General features: G+C 36.3%; 1 protein-coding gene across 3 annotated transcripts in view; it reads right to left on the reverse strand.

Moving 5' to 3' along the window:
• The window catches only part of RNF168 (ring finger protein 168), a 33,913-nt gene that overhangs the window by 2,765 nt on the left and 14,827 nt on the right, over positions 1-16,321 (reverse strand). For all 3 annotated transcript variants that reach the window (XM_081302003.1, XM_081302002.1, XM_081302001.1), the window contains 4 exons: positions 11,603-11,679; positions 10,001-10,180; positions 6,477-6,598; positions 1,389-1,470 (listed from right to left, as the gene is read on the reverse strand). In XM_081302003.1, coding sequence (XP_081158129.1) covers positions 1,389-1,470; positions 6,477-6,598; positions 10,001-10,180; positions 11,603-11,679 — 461 coding nt within the window. The remainder of the gene's footprint in view (positions 1-1,388; positions 1,471-6,476; positions 6,599-10,000; positions 10,181-11,602; positions 11,680-16,321) is intronic.

The raw sequence follows: 16,321 nt of genomic DNA on the forward strand, positions 1-16,321 counted from the left end.
TGTTCATGTATGAGCGGAACTGTCAGTTGAATTCTTCCCTCTACTACTTACTTCAGAGACTTGAAACAAGTGTCTTCACTCTGTGCCTCAGTTTTCTTCTTTCTTTCTTTTTGGCAGTTTCAGGGTCTCACCCATGCTAGGAAAGCGTTCTACCAGAGTTGGAACCCCAGCCCTTTTTATTTTATTTTGAGAAAAGGTCTCAAGAAGTCAACCAGGCTGGCCGCAAACTTGGGATCCTCCTGACTTAGCTTCCTGAATCACTAGGATTATAGGCCTGTACCACCATTCCTGGCTATTTTTTGGCACACAGTAAATGCTCATTGCATGTTTGGTGGTATAAAACCACCTAGATTTTTTTTTTTTTTTTTGAGGAGGGTATCGGGGATTGAACTCAGGGCCACTTGACCACTGAGCCACATTGCCAGCCCTTTTTGAATTTTTTTAAAGTTTTTTTTTTTTTTAATTTCCTTTTTGCATTTTTTAAAGACAGGGTCTGAGTTGCTTAATGCCTTGCTTTTTGCTGAGGCTGACTTTGAACTCTCATTCCTTCTGTCTCAGCCTTCCAAGAAACCACCTAATTTTTTTTTAAAACAATTTTTGTTTTTTTAGTTGTAGTTGGACACAATATCTTTTTTGTTTATTTATTTTCATGTGGTGCTGAGGATAGAACCCAATGCCTAACATGTTCGAGGCAAGTGCTTTGCCACCGAGCCACAACCCTAGCCCTCTCTGGTTCTGTTTACCTGGAAATCTGATAAAGGTGAAATGCCACACATATTATTAGGCCATATGACTTAGTAAAAAGGGCCTGTGATCAATGACCTACCTGCCTCTGTTCTAGGATTAAAAGTGTTCTCAGCTTGAGGCTTCTTCTCTAAGTGACTTATCATTCTTTTGACTGGGTATATTTCTTACCAGGACCACAGGAAGTACACCTACAGGCTGTTACATGCTTTGTTTCTTTGTTAATCTTCTTTGTGAAGCTGGTACCAGGTATAACTCAGTTTTATGAGATTCATTATCTAGGTCAGGGATCAGAAAAATATGGCCCATGGACTTAGCCTGCTGCCTATTTTTATAAACAAAAGTTTTACTGGAATACAGATAAGCTCATCTGTTTACATTTGGCAATGGATCCTTCCAACTACAACAGCATGATTGGATAGCTGTGACATAGACTGTTTTGATCACAAAAATTAAAATAGCTCCACCTGGTCCTTGAGAGAAAACATTTGTTGATCCCTGGGTTTAGGTAAGTCTAAGATGACTAGATGACTATAAAAGGATATTCCATTAACTATAGTGCTTTAAAAAAAGTTAGGAAACCATAAGTAATCTATACCATCAGTAAATGTGCCTAATCAAGAATGTCTTCAGCATTAACATACCTTAGATGTGGAGTTTCTCCTGACTTCTTGTACAACTTCAGACTGTGTTGCTGATCCAAATAGAGATTTAGGTGACAAATACCTTTAAAAAAATTATCCAAGTGTGAATACTTTGAAAGACAAGTAGCATATACTCAATATGCTAAAGCCAGATTAATTATTTATGCCCAAGACTGTTCAGTTTACTCATTAGCTGATTTGTCAAAGTGTATTTCACCTCCTGATCTTAGGTATTTTGGTTTAACTCTAGGACAAAACTTAAAACTGGGAGTATTAACAGGGCTGAGGGTATGGATCAACAGTAGAGCATCAGCATAGCATGATTTAAATCCTGTGTTTGATCACCAGCACAGTAAAAACAAACAAACAAACAAATCTGACATCAATATTTTAGTGAAAGAAAGAAAACAGTAAAAATAAAAAATAAATATATTTTTTTTACCTTTTTTTTTTAAAGAATTTTTTTTTTTTTTTTTTTTTTTTTTTTTTAGTTCTCGGCAGACACAACATCTTTGTATGTGGTGCTGAGGATCAAACCCGGGCCGCATGCATGCCAGACAAGCGCACTACCGCTTGAGCCACATCCCCAGCCCTAAATATTTTTTAATTCTTGAAAAAAATGTAAAAGGTTGATAGCATTAAAATACGCAAACCCTCCCCAAATTTACAGAAACAATATTTTAAGTATGTTGGTGTCTTTGCATATCAGAAACTGTGGTTATTTACTCCATTCCCCTCACCCCCTTTGCAGTTCTGGACATTTGAAACCCAGGCCTTACACATGCTAAGCAAGTACTCTATCACTAAACCACATGCCTCTAGCCTCTGTTTACTATATTTGAATCTCTATTGAAAAACAATTCATGATTAGGTTCTTACCATTATATAGTTTTTATACCAACTACCTGCTTACAGACACGCAGATGTTAACATATGTCAACATAATAGCTAATCCCTAAATTTCTAAGAGTCTATTATAGGTTGTTTGCCACTAAAAATACATAATATATAATAAAATGGAAAATGGTATAAGTAGGAATAAAAAAGGAAGATTACACATTGGTAGGTTTACTTTTTAAACAGTAAACTAATCACACACATAATTGTAATAAAATTTAGCAGAAATCTCCCAAAATATTGATTGTTTTCAAGTGGTGGTAACTTTGGGTGATTTTTTAAAAAGCAGCTTGGAAAAGAGAAAAATCCATTAGTTAGGAAGTATATCAGTATCAAGATATTAGAGTTATATGACAGTTATTTCAAAATTCCTAAGAGAACAAAATGTGATCAAATATATAACAGAATCAGTAAAGAGTCATTAAACTCTTCCAGTTATTCTTTATTTATAAAATAACAAGTAACGTATCAATACATGCTCATTGCAATAAACAAGTAAAGGAAATATACATATCGGCCCTTTCTATTCTCATGTGCTTCCTCATATGTAACTTTTTTTTTTCCCCTTTTGATGCTAGGAATTGAGCCCAGGGCCTCCCTCATGCTGAGGACCCGCCTCCCAGTAAGGAATCCTTTATTGGTGACAATTAGTACATGTCAAATTTGTACAATTATTGATCCCCCAAAAAGAGCTCAGTTACTTATCATATTACTGGTCCATAGAATATGAAAGTGAACCAAGTAATTGCAGGAATGAATGAAGTCAATCCTGCTTCTTTTAAAATATATTTTTAGTTAGCTGATATGACACATGCTATTCCCAACTCCAAGAACCATGGTGGTTCTATACAGGAATCAGCTAATCTACCCTTCAGATGAACTGGATTTCCAATATTCTCCCTGAAACAACTTTTGTTTCTCTTGACTTTATTTTCAAAATGCCTGCATGAAGCAACCTAAGTGATCTGATAAAGAACTGGCAGATTCTGCAGTATCTTGGCTCAGTTACTCCTCACCAACCACCCAAAAATTCTTTTTTGTCATTATTTTGCTTGTTTGTTTTTTGCTCTGCTGGGGACTGAACAAATGCCTGGGGCAAGCTCTCTACCAATGGGAGGCAGCTTAGTCCTACTTTCAGAGCGCAGCCCTGTAATCTAAGTGACTCAGGAGGCTGAGGCAGGAGTATAGTGGTAAATTTGAAGCCAGCCTGGGCAACTTTGTGAGATTCTGCTCAAATTAAAAAAAAAAAAAAAAAAAAAAAAAAAAGGTGTGGCGGGGAATGAGGTACATGTAGCTGATTGGTAGAATGCCCCCAGGTTCAATCCTCAGTAAATCCCACCTCCCTCCCAAAAGAGACATATAATCTTCTGTGACCCCCCCCCCCCCCCCCCCCCCGTCTTAAAGATCATTACAAGGAAGAATATGCTGGGCATGGTGGCACAGGCCTGTAATCCCAGTGGCTCAGGAGGCTAAGAGAGGAGGAACACGAGTTCAAAAGGCAGCCTCAGGGGGCTGGGATTGTGGCTCAGTGGTAGAGCGCTCGCCTAGCACGGGAGGGACCCAGGTTCGATTCTCAGCACCACATAAAAATAAAGGCATTGTATTGTGTCCATCTACACCTAAAAAAGAAATATTAAAAAAAAAAAGGCAGCCTCAGCAACTCTCAGTGAGACCCTGTTTCTAAATAAAATACAAAATAGGGCTGGGGATGTGGCTCAGTGGTTCAGTGCCCCTGCGATCAATCCCTGGTACCAAAAAAAAAAAAAAAAAAAAGAATATTTTGCCTCATAAAATAAATAGTTTTACAAGAGAACAGTTAAAAAATGTAATACAGGGCTGGGGATGTGGTTCAAGCAGTAGCGCACTCGCCTCGCATGCACGCGGCCCGGGTTCGATCCTCAGCACCACATACAAAGATATTGTGTTTGCCAAAAACTAAAAAATAAATGTTAAAATTATCTCTCTCATCTCTCTCTCTCTCTCTCTCTTAAAAAAAAAAAAAAGTAATACATCATAATTATGGGGAGGGGATCCTGACTAGAAAGGAAAAGGGTATCAAGGGTTACCTTTTGTAAATATTTTATATCTTAATCCAGGGGATGATTTATATACATGTAAAAATTCACTAAATACATTTAAATTAGTGCACTTTTGGGCTGGGGATGTGGCTCAAGCGGTAGCGCGCTCGCCTGGCATGCGTGCGGCCCGGGTTCGATCCTCAGCACCACATACAAACACAACAAAGATGTTGTGTCTGCCGAGAACTAAAAAATAAATATTAAAAATTCTCTCTCTCTCTCCTCTCTCACTCTCTCTTAAAAAAAAAAAAAAATTAGTGCACTTTAAAATATGCATACCATACTTCCAAAAGTTTTTAAAATTTACATTACCATGAAAACCCAAATACTTACCACCTGGGTTTAAAGGGAAAATGGACTGGGGATGTAGTTCAGTAATATAGTGATATCCTGGGTTTAATCCCAGCATTGCGGGGGGGGGAACCCACGACCGACCCCCCCAAAACCAGCCACATCTCCAGAGAATGTCTTTTAAAATATATTTTTAGTCTTTCTTCTCCTTTTTTCTCTCCCCATTTTTTTTTTTCATTTCCAAATTACTAATGATGGTGGACATCATTTCATGTGCCTACAGGCCACTTATATTTCATCGAAGAAATGTCCAAGTCCTTTGCCCTTTTTTAATTTGTGTTGTCTTTAGTTGTTGAGTTTCAAGTATTTAATGTAATATTCTAGAGACTAGACCACATCAGTTTTTATTTTTTTGGTAAGAGAAGAGTCATGCTATGTTGCCCAAACTGGCCCTGAACTCCCAGGATCAAGTGATCTTCTTGCCTCAGTCCAGTTGACTATCTTGGACTACAAGTGAGGTACCATGCCTGGCTCCATTTTCATAAAACTTTTTTGGTGGCGCTAGGAATCAAAGCAAGAGCCTTACATAGCTTAACCATTCACTCCATCACTGAGCCTCGCTCCAAGGCCCTCAAATGTTTTTAACTTTGTTTTAGCTTTATCAGTTTCTTGATGTCTGTTTCTAAATTCATTACTTGGTTTAGTCTTCTAGTAATTTAAATTTTTTTTTAGATACATAAAGATTCATAAGTCGTATCCTTAAGCTGTTTCTCAATTTGTTACTTGGTTTATTCTAATAATTTAAAAGTCTGTATTTCAAAATATATTTTTAGATAAAGATTCATAAGTCATATCCTTAGGCAATATATGTCAAAATGAAACACCTATCTGTATACCCCCATTCCCACCTCTGTTAATGGGGATTGAACCCAGGGCCTTGTGAACACTATGCAAGCACTTTGCCACTAAGCTATATCCCTAGCCCTGCTTTTCCTATTTTAAAAGATTTTCTTCTGATTTCTACTTTGCATATCAATCATCAGTATTAATAATATTGATAGAACCACACTTTTTTTTTTCCATTTAACAGCAACCACCTTATTTAACTCTCCTTTCCAAAAGTCCTCCCATTCTAAATCCAAAATTTCAACAAATTTTGGAAGGAGATGTGAGTTACCTGCACATACATACTAAGCTGAACCAGAAGTCCTCACATGGTTTTCAAGTCTAGATTGTGGTTCTTAAAGTTTTTCAACTATGAATTTTAGCATGGGAAGCCTTATGTCCTCACAAAACCATTAATTCTACCTATTAAGTGATTCTAGAGGGCTATTATAAGGAAACTAGCTCATGCCATCCTTGATTACTTTATTCATGCTTTTGTTTTGTTTTGTTTTATAGTAGCAAAGAAATACTATGCATAAACTGGGAAAAAAGGGAGAGGGAGATTTTCAATGAAGATGAGCCTATCTTGGACTAGGCTATTTTTACTTGAATTTAAACTATGAAACAGAGGAATTCAACTGGTTCATTTTGTGGAAATCCAACATGCAAACCCTGAGCAAACTAGACAAAAAGTACTAATCTACTAAAATAAGTGGCTGAGTAAAAAGCATGACAGCTTTCACATCTCTCCTGTGCTAACTAGGAATGACATGGCAGTAACTCATTTCTTTTCACTTTACATCAATATCAGTCTGTCTTTAGTGTTTTCATAAAGAGCTCATGAAGAAAACCTTAATTACCAGTGGTTATTATTTGAACAAAAAACACTAATACTGTAGATGGTCAACAGATAATTGATTATGTCATATTCACTTACTTCTGAATATTTCCAATGTTTCTTTGTTTGTTCTTATTTTTCTTTTGTGACTTGGTTGTGACTGGATCAGATTTTCTGGAATTCAAAGGAGAAGCCAAGGTACTTCCCTCGCAGAAATTATTCTTCAACAAGAAAAGCACAAAAGACATAATTAAAAATAGCTTTATGAGAAAATAAGCTATGAATTACACCAATTAATTCAGAATTCACAAAATGTTTCCAGAACTACATTTAATTTCTATATATTCTTTGAAGAATAGTGACCATACAAAACTCAGTATAGTCAGCTCTCCATTCCTATTCCCAGGGATTCAGTTGATCATGAACTGAAAATATTTGGAGGATTCCGGGTATGGTGTTGCACGCCTGTAATCCCAGCAGCTTGGACCCAGCAATTTCTATTCTGAAGTGTAAACACAAATGAATTGAAAAAACTACTTCTCAGGAAGGTAATTATGTAGAAACCAATGCCCAATGAAGTATTAGTCACAAAGTGAATAGATGGAAACAACCCAAATGTGTATTATTAGATGAATGGATAAACACAATGTGGTATATGCATGTAATGGAATATTACTCAGCGATAAAAGAAACAAAGTTCTGTACATGTTATAACATGAACTGTGAAGCCATTAGCAAAATGAAATGAAACAGAAAAAATAGTATATGATTTAAACTATATAAAATATCTATAGGGCTAGGGTTGTGGCTCAGTGGCAGAGCGCTTGCCTTGCACATGTGAGGCACTGGGTTCGATCCTCAGCACCACATAAAAATAAATTAAAAAATAATAAAGAATTTGTGTCCATGTATAACTAAAAAAAGATTTGTTTAAAAAAAATATCTACAACTGACAAAATCAGAGAAAAAAATTTGGGCTGAGGCTGTGGCTCAGTGGTAGAGCGCTTGCCTACCATGTGTGAGGCACTGGGTTAGATTCTTAGCACCACATATAAGTGAATAAAATAAGGGTCTATACATCTAAAAAAATATTTTAAAAAGTACACCAGGTTTTCAGGAACTAGGCAAAGAGAAATTTGTGGAGTTATGGATTCATGGTTGCAAAGTCTCTGTTTGGGATATTACAATTTTTGGAAATAGTGGTAGTGATTGTTTAAATTGTGAATGTAAGAAATGTCACTGAATTTAAAAAGGTTAAAATCGGGGCTAGGGTTGTGGCTCAACGGTAGAGCACTTGCCTACGATGTGTGAGGCACTGGGTTCAATTATCAGCACCACATAAAAATAAATAAATAAATAAATAAATAAATAAATAAATAAATAAATAAATGGATGGATGGGTGGATGAATAAATAAGTAGTGTGATTATTAAAAATGTTAAAATCCGGGGCTGGGGATGTGGCTCAAGTGGTAACGCGCTCGCTTGGCATGCGCGGGGCGCTGGGTTCGATCCTCAGCACCACGTAAAAATAAAGATGTTGTGTCCACCGAAAACTGAAAGATAAATATAAAAATTTCTCTCTCCTCTCTCTCTCTCTCTGTTAAAAAAAAAAAAAAGTTAAAATCACAAATTCAATATGGGGATGGGGATGTGGCTCAAGCGGTAACTCGGTCGCCTGGCATGCCCGGGGCGCTGGGTTCAATCCTCAGCACCACATAAAAATAAAATAAAGATGTTGTGTCCACCAAAAACTGAAAAATAAATATTAAAAAAATTCTTTCTAAAAAAAAATCACAAATTCAATAATGAAAATTTATGAAATATAATATTACCCGTGAACTTAACATACATAACCATTTTTTAATCAGTCCCTAAACAATACAATGTAACATATAACATTTACATTGTTTTAAATATCACAAATAATCTAGAAATGATGTGTGTAGGTTATATGCACAATGCCTACATCATAGACTCTAGTACCATTGAATTTTTATAGTCAAAGAAGGTCCTGGAACTAATTCCTTGCAGATATCAAGGAAAAACTATATTATATAAACAAAACCAAGTTCACCAATGTTGGTCTAAATTAATCCATTCTTACTGTACATTATGAAGCATTAAAAGGTATAATACTAATCTCACCAATAATTTCTGAGGATTTTTCTAATAAAGTGTTATATAATTATAACTATTTTATAGGAGAAATTTTAAAGAGTTAAGGATATATCTGGAGTAAAAGTTTTGTAGAAAAATAACTCTGGGCTTTAAGGGTATATTCAATAAATACCATATATATTCATTTATTATAACTAGTCTCATAAGTTTCTTATCATACTATTGGAAAAGTTCACGATTATTCACCATTACTAAACCTTCATATTAAACCAAAAATTTTTCTAAAATTTTAATAAAATTACTCTCATATTGCTATGTGAAAACTAGGATTACAACAAGACATTTGAAAGATGTTTTACAGATGACTCCAAATTCTTCTCTTTAACATATTTTCTTCCCTATTCTATTTATTATTCCTTTCATCAATGTTTTTACTTACTTTCCTGATCATATAGTTTTAAAATGTATTCTACTCAAATTTAGAAAAGAAAGGATATGTAAAAAAGGGCAAAGCTGGGTGGGGTGACACACACCTGAAATCCAAGCAACACTGGAGGCTGAAGCTATAGGATTGCAAGTTCGAGGTCAGCCTCAGCAACTTAGCAAGGCCTGAAGCTATTTGAGTCCCTGTCTCAAAATAAAAAACAAAAAAGGGTTCGGGGTATTGTTCAGTCATTAAGTGCCCCTGGGATTCAATCTTTGGTAACAGAAAAGAAAAAAAAAAAAAAATCCAGGTTTATAATACATTATTTAAGAAACAGACTGAAAATGCAGCTCAGTGGTACTGTGCTTGCCTAGTATACATGAGGTCCTAGGTTCAATCCCCAGTACCACAGGAAGAAAAGAGGAAAAAAAATTAAGTTCTTCACTTTCAAAAACGGATCCACATCTATACAAAGAAATATTATTCTCTTAAAACAACTACATATATATCTTAACACAACTACAAAAATCTTTAAGATCCATCAAGTGAAAACACATAAGAAATAAAACAGTATGACTCACCTTCAGGTGAATAAGGGAAAAGTTAAGAAACTGTTAATAAAGTTGCTTAGCGCCTCACTAAATTGCTGAGGTTGGCTTCAAACTCATGATCCTCCTGCCTTAGCCTCTTGAATCACTGGGATTACAGTTGTCTGCCATTACACCCAGCCCAAAAGGTTTTTTTCTTTCTTTCTTTTTTAAAGAGTAACGTGGATCAGGGATGTAAGGTCAGTAATAAAGCACTTGCCTATCATGGGCAAAGCCCTAGATTCAATCTCCGTAACAGTGGGGGATTGGATAACTTTATAATGTATTATGAGGGCATGTGTGGGTACAATTATGTAACAATAAACAAAAATACACTTCCTATAGCAAAGTTTGTTATTTAAAAAGTTTTGTTTTAAATAGAGCAAAGATATAGCTTCTAATTATAGTAAATGCTTCATCTTCAACTCAATGAAAACCACATGGTCAAAGCAACTGAAATGTTAATACTTCAAAGTTCTCTCCAGAAACTTACAATGTTAATGCTTAGCTTTCTTGCCAGTTCTTCATCATTTTTTAGTTGTTCTTCCACTTCACTTCGCCTTTTCTCTGCCTGCTTTTTTTCCTCTTCTTCCTCCTCTGCCAATAATCTCTGTATATATTCTTCACTGGCTTTGTTTTCTTCTTCCTCACTGGCTCGTCGCTCTGCCTCCACCTAAAAAAATGATTAATAAAGGATAATTCTTCTCTGAACTTAATATAATTTGCAGTGTTTCCTAATAAAAATGGTAAAAGAAAAAAATGGTAAGATCTTAAATATTTCAAATGAAATACAAATCTGGGGAGGCAAAAAACTACAGAATTCAAGAAGGCTCCCTCAGAAAGCTTTCCTCAGTTAGTCCAATGAAACCTTGATCAAAGACCCAAAACCTTTATCTTCAGTCCTTATCATAGTTTCTATTATACTGCTACACATTTATGGACATTCTTTTTGGTAATACTTTTCTCAGTTGACAGAATGTCATGTACTAAGATAAACCTAACTTTCTGAATTAAACCTAGGAAAGGGGATGGAATGATAGAAACTGACTTATACTAATCAGGGCCTATCCTTGAAATTAGGATCAATCCCCTAACAGTGGGCAGGAATAGAACAAATATTGAAGAAGTAACCATTACAAGACACACAGAAAAAACAATTACTGTCTTCAAGTGGCAGAATTGAATTCCAACTCACTTCCTAGGACCTACAGCCACCACACTGACAGTTCAAAGGATTTGATTCAAAAGTAAGTTCTTCACCTAATTAAAACAAATGAGACCCGAGGGAAAGTTTGTTGAAAGACTTCTGTGTTAAGTTTTCTTGCTCTTAAAGAAATGCCCAAAGAAGACACTGCTTCTTTTCTTCTGCATGTGGTTCTATATGCATCTGAAGTTTGAAACTGTACAACCATCTTGCATTGGCCTGATATTAGAGCCAGATCACAAAAATTAGCAAAGAAATGGAGCTGGAGCTCCAGAAGAAACCAACCTTGAAGCCCATAGCCTCTGAAATTCCAGTTAATTATAATTTTCTAGCTTGGTCTGGTGGCACACACCTGTAATCCCAGCAGAAGGCTGAGGTAGGAGGATCAGGAGCTCAAAGCCAGCCTCAGCAAAAGCGAGGCACTAAGCAACTCAGTGAGACCCTGTCTCTAAATAAAATATAAAATAGGGCTGGAGATGTGGTCAAGTGCCCCTGAGTCCAATCCCCAGTACTCAAAATAAATAAATAAACAAACAAACAAACAAATAAATTCTTATTGCTTTAAGTAGTTTGAATTTGGGGCTGGGGATATAGCTCAGTTGGTAGAGTGATTGCCTCACATGCACAAGGTCCTGGGTTCCATTCCCAGCACTAAAAAAAAAAAAAAAAAAAAAAAAAAAAAAAAAAAAAGTACTTTGAATTTTCTTTTCAGTTTTTGCTGTACTGGGGAGAGAACCCAGGGTCTTGCACATGCTAGGCAAACTCTCTACCATTGAGCCACAACTCCAGCCCTATACTAATTATTTAAGCAAATAAAATTATATGTAAAATCTGAGACTGAAAACACAGCAGAGAAAATTTTCAAAAAAAGATGACTTATTTAGCACCTACCTTGCTTATCTCTTCTTCATATTCTCTTCTTAATTCCCCAGGTTCACTTAACAGACGAATGGGCTGGTAGTCATCAACTAGTCACATCAAAAAGAAAATATTATAGGCAAATAGAACTTTATGGCTAATTTTGGCCTTCCACTAAACTGTATTAGTTTAAATATATAAAATTAAGATAAAATGCATCATAAGTAGCTCCAGCAATAATATCTTCTTTTGGGATTCCATTTTAAAATGCCAGAAACTTTTTGGTTCCAAATAGTATGTGAATATATAATCCTTAATTCTTCCTCTAGATACCATTACAATAACAGTAAAGGTATTTAAAAAATATATATGTAACCCCACAACATTAATGAGATTAGGGAAGGGGGTGTCTAGTCAGTAAACAAATTTTAACCAAGTTCAAGAAAATGGGAAGCCAATGAGGAGATGAATAATGGAATCCTTGGAATGAAAGGCTATAGTTGAGGTCAAAGAGAATCTACCCCATATCTGCCCAGAGAGTGGCTCAGGCCCAGAAATATAAGGCACAAAGGAATCCAGAGTGACAAAGTATGGGACTGAGGACAGATTTCAAAGTTTATAAATTCAGAAATCAGAATACTTTACTTTAACCCAGAGAAAAACCTTTTGCGACTTGGCAGCTACAGCTGGCAAAGTACAATGGCCAGTTTCCATCTTCAAGACCCCAATGTCTGCCAGTCACCAGTCCCTTCTATATACATGGAGCTTTATTCCAGGATCTCATTTTAAAATATGAAACCCAAACCAAGGATCATCGGACATGAGAAATAAATCTGTAGGATTAAAGAGAAATACTAAGCTATATAAAAAGGGGGGGGGGAGGCAGAAACCACCTTGGAATAACAAACAACAAACAATTCAGGAATAGAAAATATAAACTAAATGTATATATGTATGTGTATCCCCTCAGCAGAGCTGATAAGAATTTTATTCCATAAAAGGAGAATAAGACACTATAAAAAGGGAACATCCATAAAAAGCTATTCCTGCCAGGCATGGTGGCACATGCCTGTAATTCCAATGGCTCTGGAGGCTAAGGCAGGAGGATCCCAAGTTCAAAGCCAACCTCAGCAATGGAGAGGCACTCAGCAACTCAGTGAGACTCTGTCTCTAAATAAATACAAAATAGGGCTGGGGATGTGACTCAGTGGTGGAGTGACCCAGAGTTGTATCCCTAGTACCAAAAAAAAAAAAAAAAAAGGTATTCCTTATAGGGGCAGCTTACTTATAGAGACAGTTACTATTCAACTCCAGTGGACTACTGTCATCAGTAAAGTCAGGCACACTGCTGTCATATTTTTCTGCTTTCTCAAGAAAAATCTAGAAATCCAGGTTTTCATATGAAATCTTCCAGTTAATTAATTGTACCAGGGATTGAACTCAGGGGCACTCAATCACTGAGCCACGTCCCCTGAACTATTTTGTATTTTATTTGAGAAAGGGTCTCACTGAGTTGCTTAGCACCTCACTGTTGATGAAGCTGGCTTTGAACTCTCAATCCTGCCTCAGCCTCCAGAGCAGCTGGGATTATAGGCATTCGCCATTGTGCCTGGCAAAACCTTCCAATTTAAATACTGGTGCCAGATGGGTCACAAAAAAACATGTCTGCAGGCTTCATATGATCAAATAGGCCAGAAGTTTGCAAATTAGTAGAGAAATGTAAAACAGTGATATAATTCCATAATAAACTGAGATGAGGTATGCTAAATTCTCATTTATTTTAACCACTGAGGAAAATCCATGAGACAACAAAGGAATACATGGGAGATACAAGTTTAAGTCTCCTTAAAACAGGAAGGGCTAGAAACTAAGCCTAGGTAAATAAGAGTAACACTTCTATTACAGCACTTCTAATAAAGGGGAATGGGATATATTCAAAGAGGTAGTTCTTTATCAGCTGTTATAAATTAGGGGTTGGCAGTTTTTTTCTGGAAAGGACAGTACAATAAATATTTTGTCTTGTGGGCCATATGGTCTGTCACTCAATTCTACCATTATAGTTCAAAAGCCCCTACAGTCATAGATAAATGAACATAGAGTATGCATTTGAATAACACTTCATTAGGAAAAAAGGTGAGCCAGACATGGTGGTCCTTCCTGTAGTTCCAGTGACCTGGGAAGCTGAGGCAGGAGAGTCACAAGTTCAAAGCTAGCCTCAGCAACTTAACAAGATTCTCTCAAAAATAAAAAATAAAAGGGCTGGGGATGTGGCTCAAGCGGTAGCGAGCTCGCCTGGCATGCGTGCGGCCCGGGTTCGATCCTCAGCACCACATACCAACAAAGATGTTGTGTCCGCCGATAACTAAAAAATAAATATTAAAAATTCTTAAAAAAAAAAAAAAAAAAAAAAAAAGGGCTGGGGATGTGGCTCAAGCGGTACCGCACTCGCCTGGCATGCGTGCGGCCTGGGTTCGATCCTCAGCACCACATACAAACAAAGATGTCTTGTCCGCCAAAAACTAAAAAAAATAAATATTAAAAATTCTCTCTCTTTAAAAAAATAAATAAATATTTAACTAAGTAGTCAAATGTCCCTGGGTTCAATCCACTGTCTAAAAAGAAAAAAAGATCAAAGTCAAGTCTGAAAAAAAAAAAAAAACCTACAAAAAGAAAGAAAGAAAGTCAAGTCTGGCATGTGGACCATAGTTGAATAGCCCCAGCTGAGACTATCCCTAACTATTAAAGTTCTCAAGTAAAATTCTACTCCGTAGGGCTAGGGAGGATAGAATTTCTTTTGTTTTTTTAAAGAGAGAGTGAGAGAAGAGAAGAGAGAGAGAGAGAGAGAGAGAGAGAGAGAGAGAGGGAGGGAGGGAGGGAGGGAGGGAGGGAGGGAGGGAGGGAATTTTTTTAATATTTATTTTTTAGTTCTCGGCGGACACATCTTTGTTGGTATGTGGTGCCGAGGATCCAACCCGGGCCGCACGCATGCCAGGCCAGCGCGCTACTGCTTGAGCCACATCCCCAGCCCGGGAGGATAGAATTTTAAATGATTATAAATACTTGGGAAAAAAAAAATTCACTTGAAACCAAGTATGTTGCCCAGGTTTGTAATTCCCACTACTGAAGCTAAAGCAGAAGGATCACAAGTTTGAGGTCCTAAGTAACTTAGTGAGACTGTCTCAAAAAACAAAAAGGGGTTGGGATGTGACTCAGTGGTTTAGCACCCCTGGGTTCAATGACTGCCTCCCCACCAAATTATATGAAAATACAAAGAACCTAGAATACCTGATAAAAAAAAAACAAAGTTGGAGAACTATTATACATTCATTCAAAAAACATTCTATACTGCAAAGTATAGTAATCAAGACAATGTAACATCAATATCAAATCAACCAATAAATAAATTGTACAGAAAAAAACCTATATTTTTTAGAAAAAAATCTTCTCAATAAATGTATAAGAAATGATGAATATCTACAATGAGAAATGTTATCTCAATCCTGATCTCACAGAATACTAAAAAATTAACTCAAAATGGATCACAGACTTAAGCATAAAAGCTAAAAATTACAAAGCTTTTAGGGGGAAAAAAAAAAAACACCAGGAATATCTTTGCCTCAGGCAAAGTCACAAAAAGTAATAATCATAAAAAGAAAAGTTATGAATCAGACTTCATGAAAATTATAAGTCTCAGCTTATGAAAAGACATAATTAAGAAAATGAATAAGCCAGGTATAGTGGTACATACCTATAATTCCAGCTACTTGGCAGGATGAGGCAGGAGGATCTCAAGTCTGAGGCCTGGGGGACTTAGGGAGACCTTGATTCAATATAAAAATTTAAAAGGGCTGGGGGTGTAGCTCTGTGTTAGAATGTATGAGGCATGTGTGAGGCATTGGGTAGAATCCCCAGTGGGGGGGGGGGGGAGTAAAAAAGCAGAAATAAAAAACAAGAGCCTAAAGGAAAAAGCAAGAAAATGAATAAAATTGCCAATAAGCCCATGAAAAAGGACTCAACATCATTTGGGGAATGATGAAAATACAAATTAAAAACTATAATGAGGGCTGGAATTATAGCTCAATGGTAAAGCGCTTGGGTAACATGTGATGCCATAAATAAATAAATGTAAAAACAACAATAAAAAAAAAACTATAATGAGATGCTACTAAGAACTACTAGAATGGTTAAAATTAAAAAAAAAAAAAAAAGAACTAAATCAAAGGTCAGTGAAGATGTGCAAAAACCAGAACATGGAGATGTTTGTTAGGATTATAATGATAACATGATAGTTTCTTTTTTTTTAATATTTATTTATTTTTTAGTTTTTCAGTGGACACAACATCTTTGTTTGTATGTGGTGCTGAGGATCGAACCCGGGCTGCACGCATGCCAGGCGAGCGTGCTACCGCTTGAGCCACATCCCCAGCCCTATGATAGTTTCTTTAAAGAACAAATAAGTGCCTGTTCTATGACTGAGCAATTCTACTCCTAAGTACTTACGCAAGAAAATGAGGATATATAATAACAAAAAAACTTGTATGAAATCTTCTCAGCAACTTTACTAATAATAATTAAGTCAGGTGTGGCAGCACACACCTATAATTCCAGCAATTGAGGAGGTTGAGGCAGGAGAATAGCAAATTCAAAGCCAGACTCGGCAAGTTAGTGAGATCCTGTCTCAAAATAAAAATAAAAAGGGCTGGGGATGTGGTTCAGAGATTAAATGTCCATAGTACCAAAAAAGCAAAAAAC

Source organism: Spermophilus citellus, assembly GCF_964194105.1.
Source record: "Spermophilus citellus genome assembly, chromosome: 7".
Classification (NCBI taxonomy): domain Eukaryota; kingdom Metazoa; phylum Chordata; class Mammalia; order Rodentia; family Sciuridae; genus Spermophilus; species Spermophilus citellus.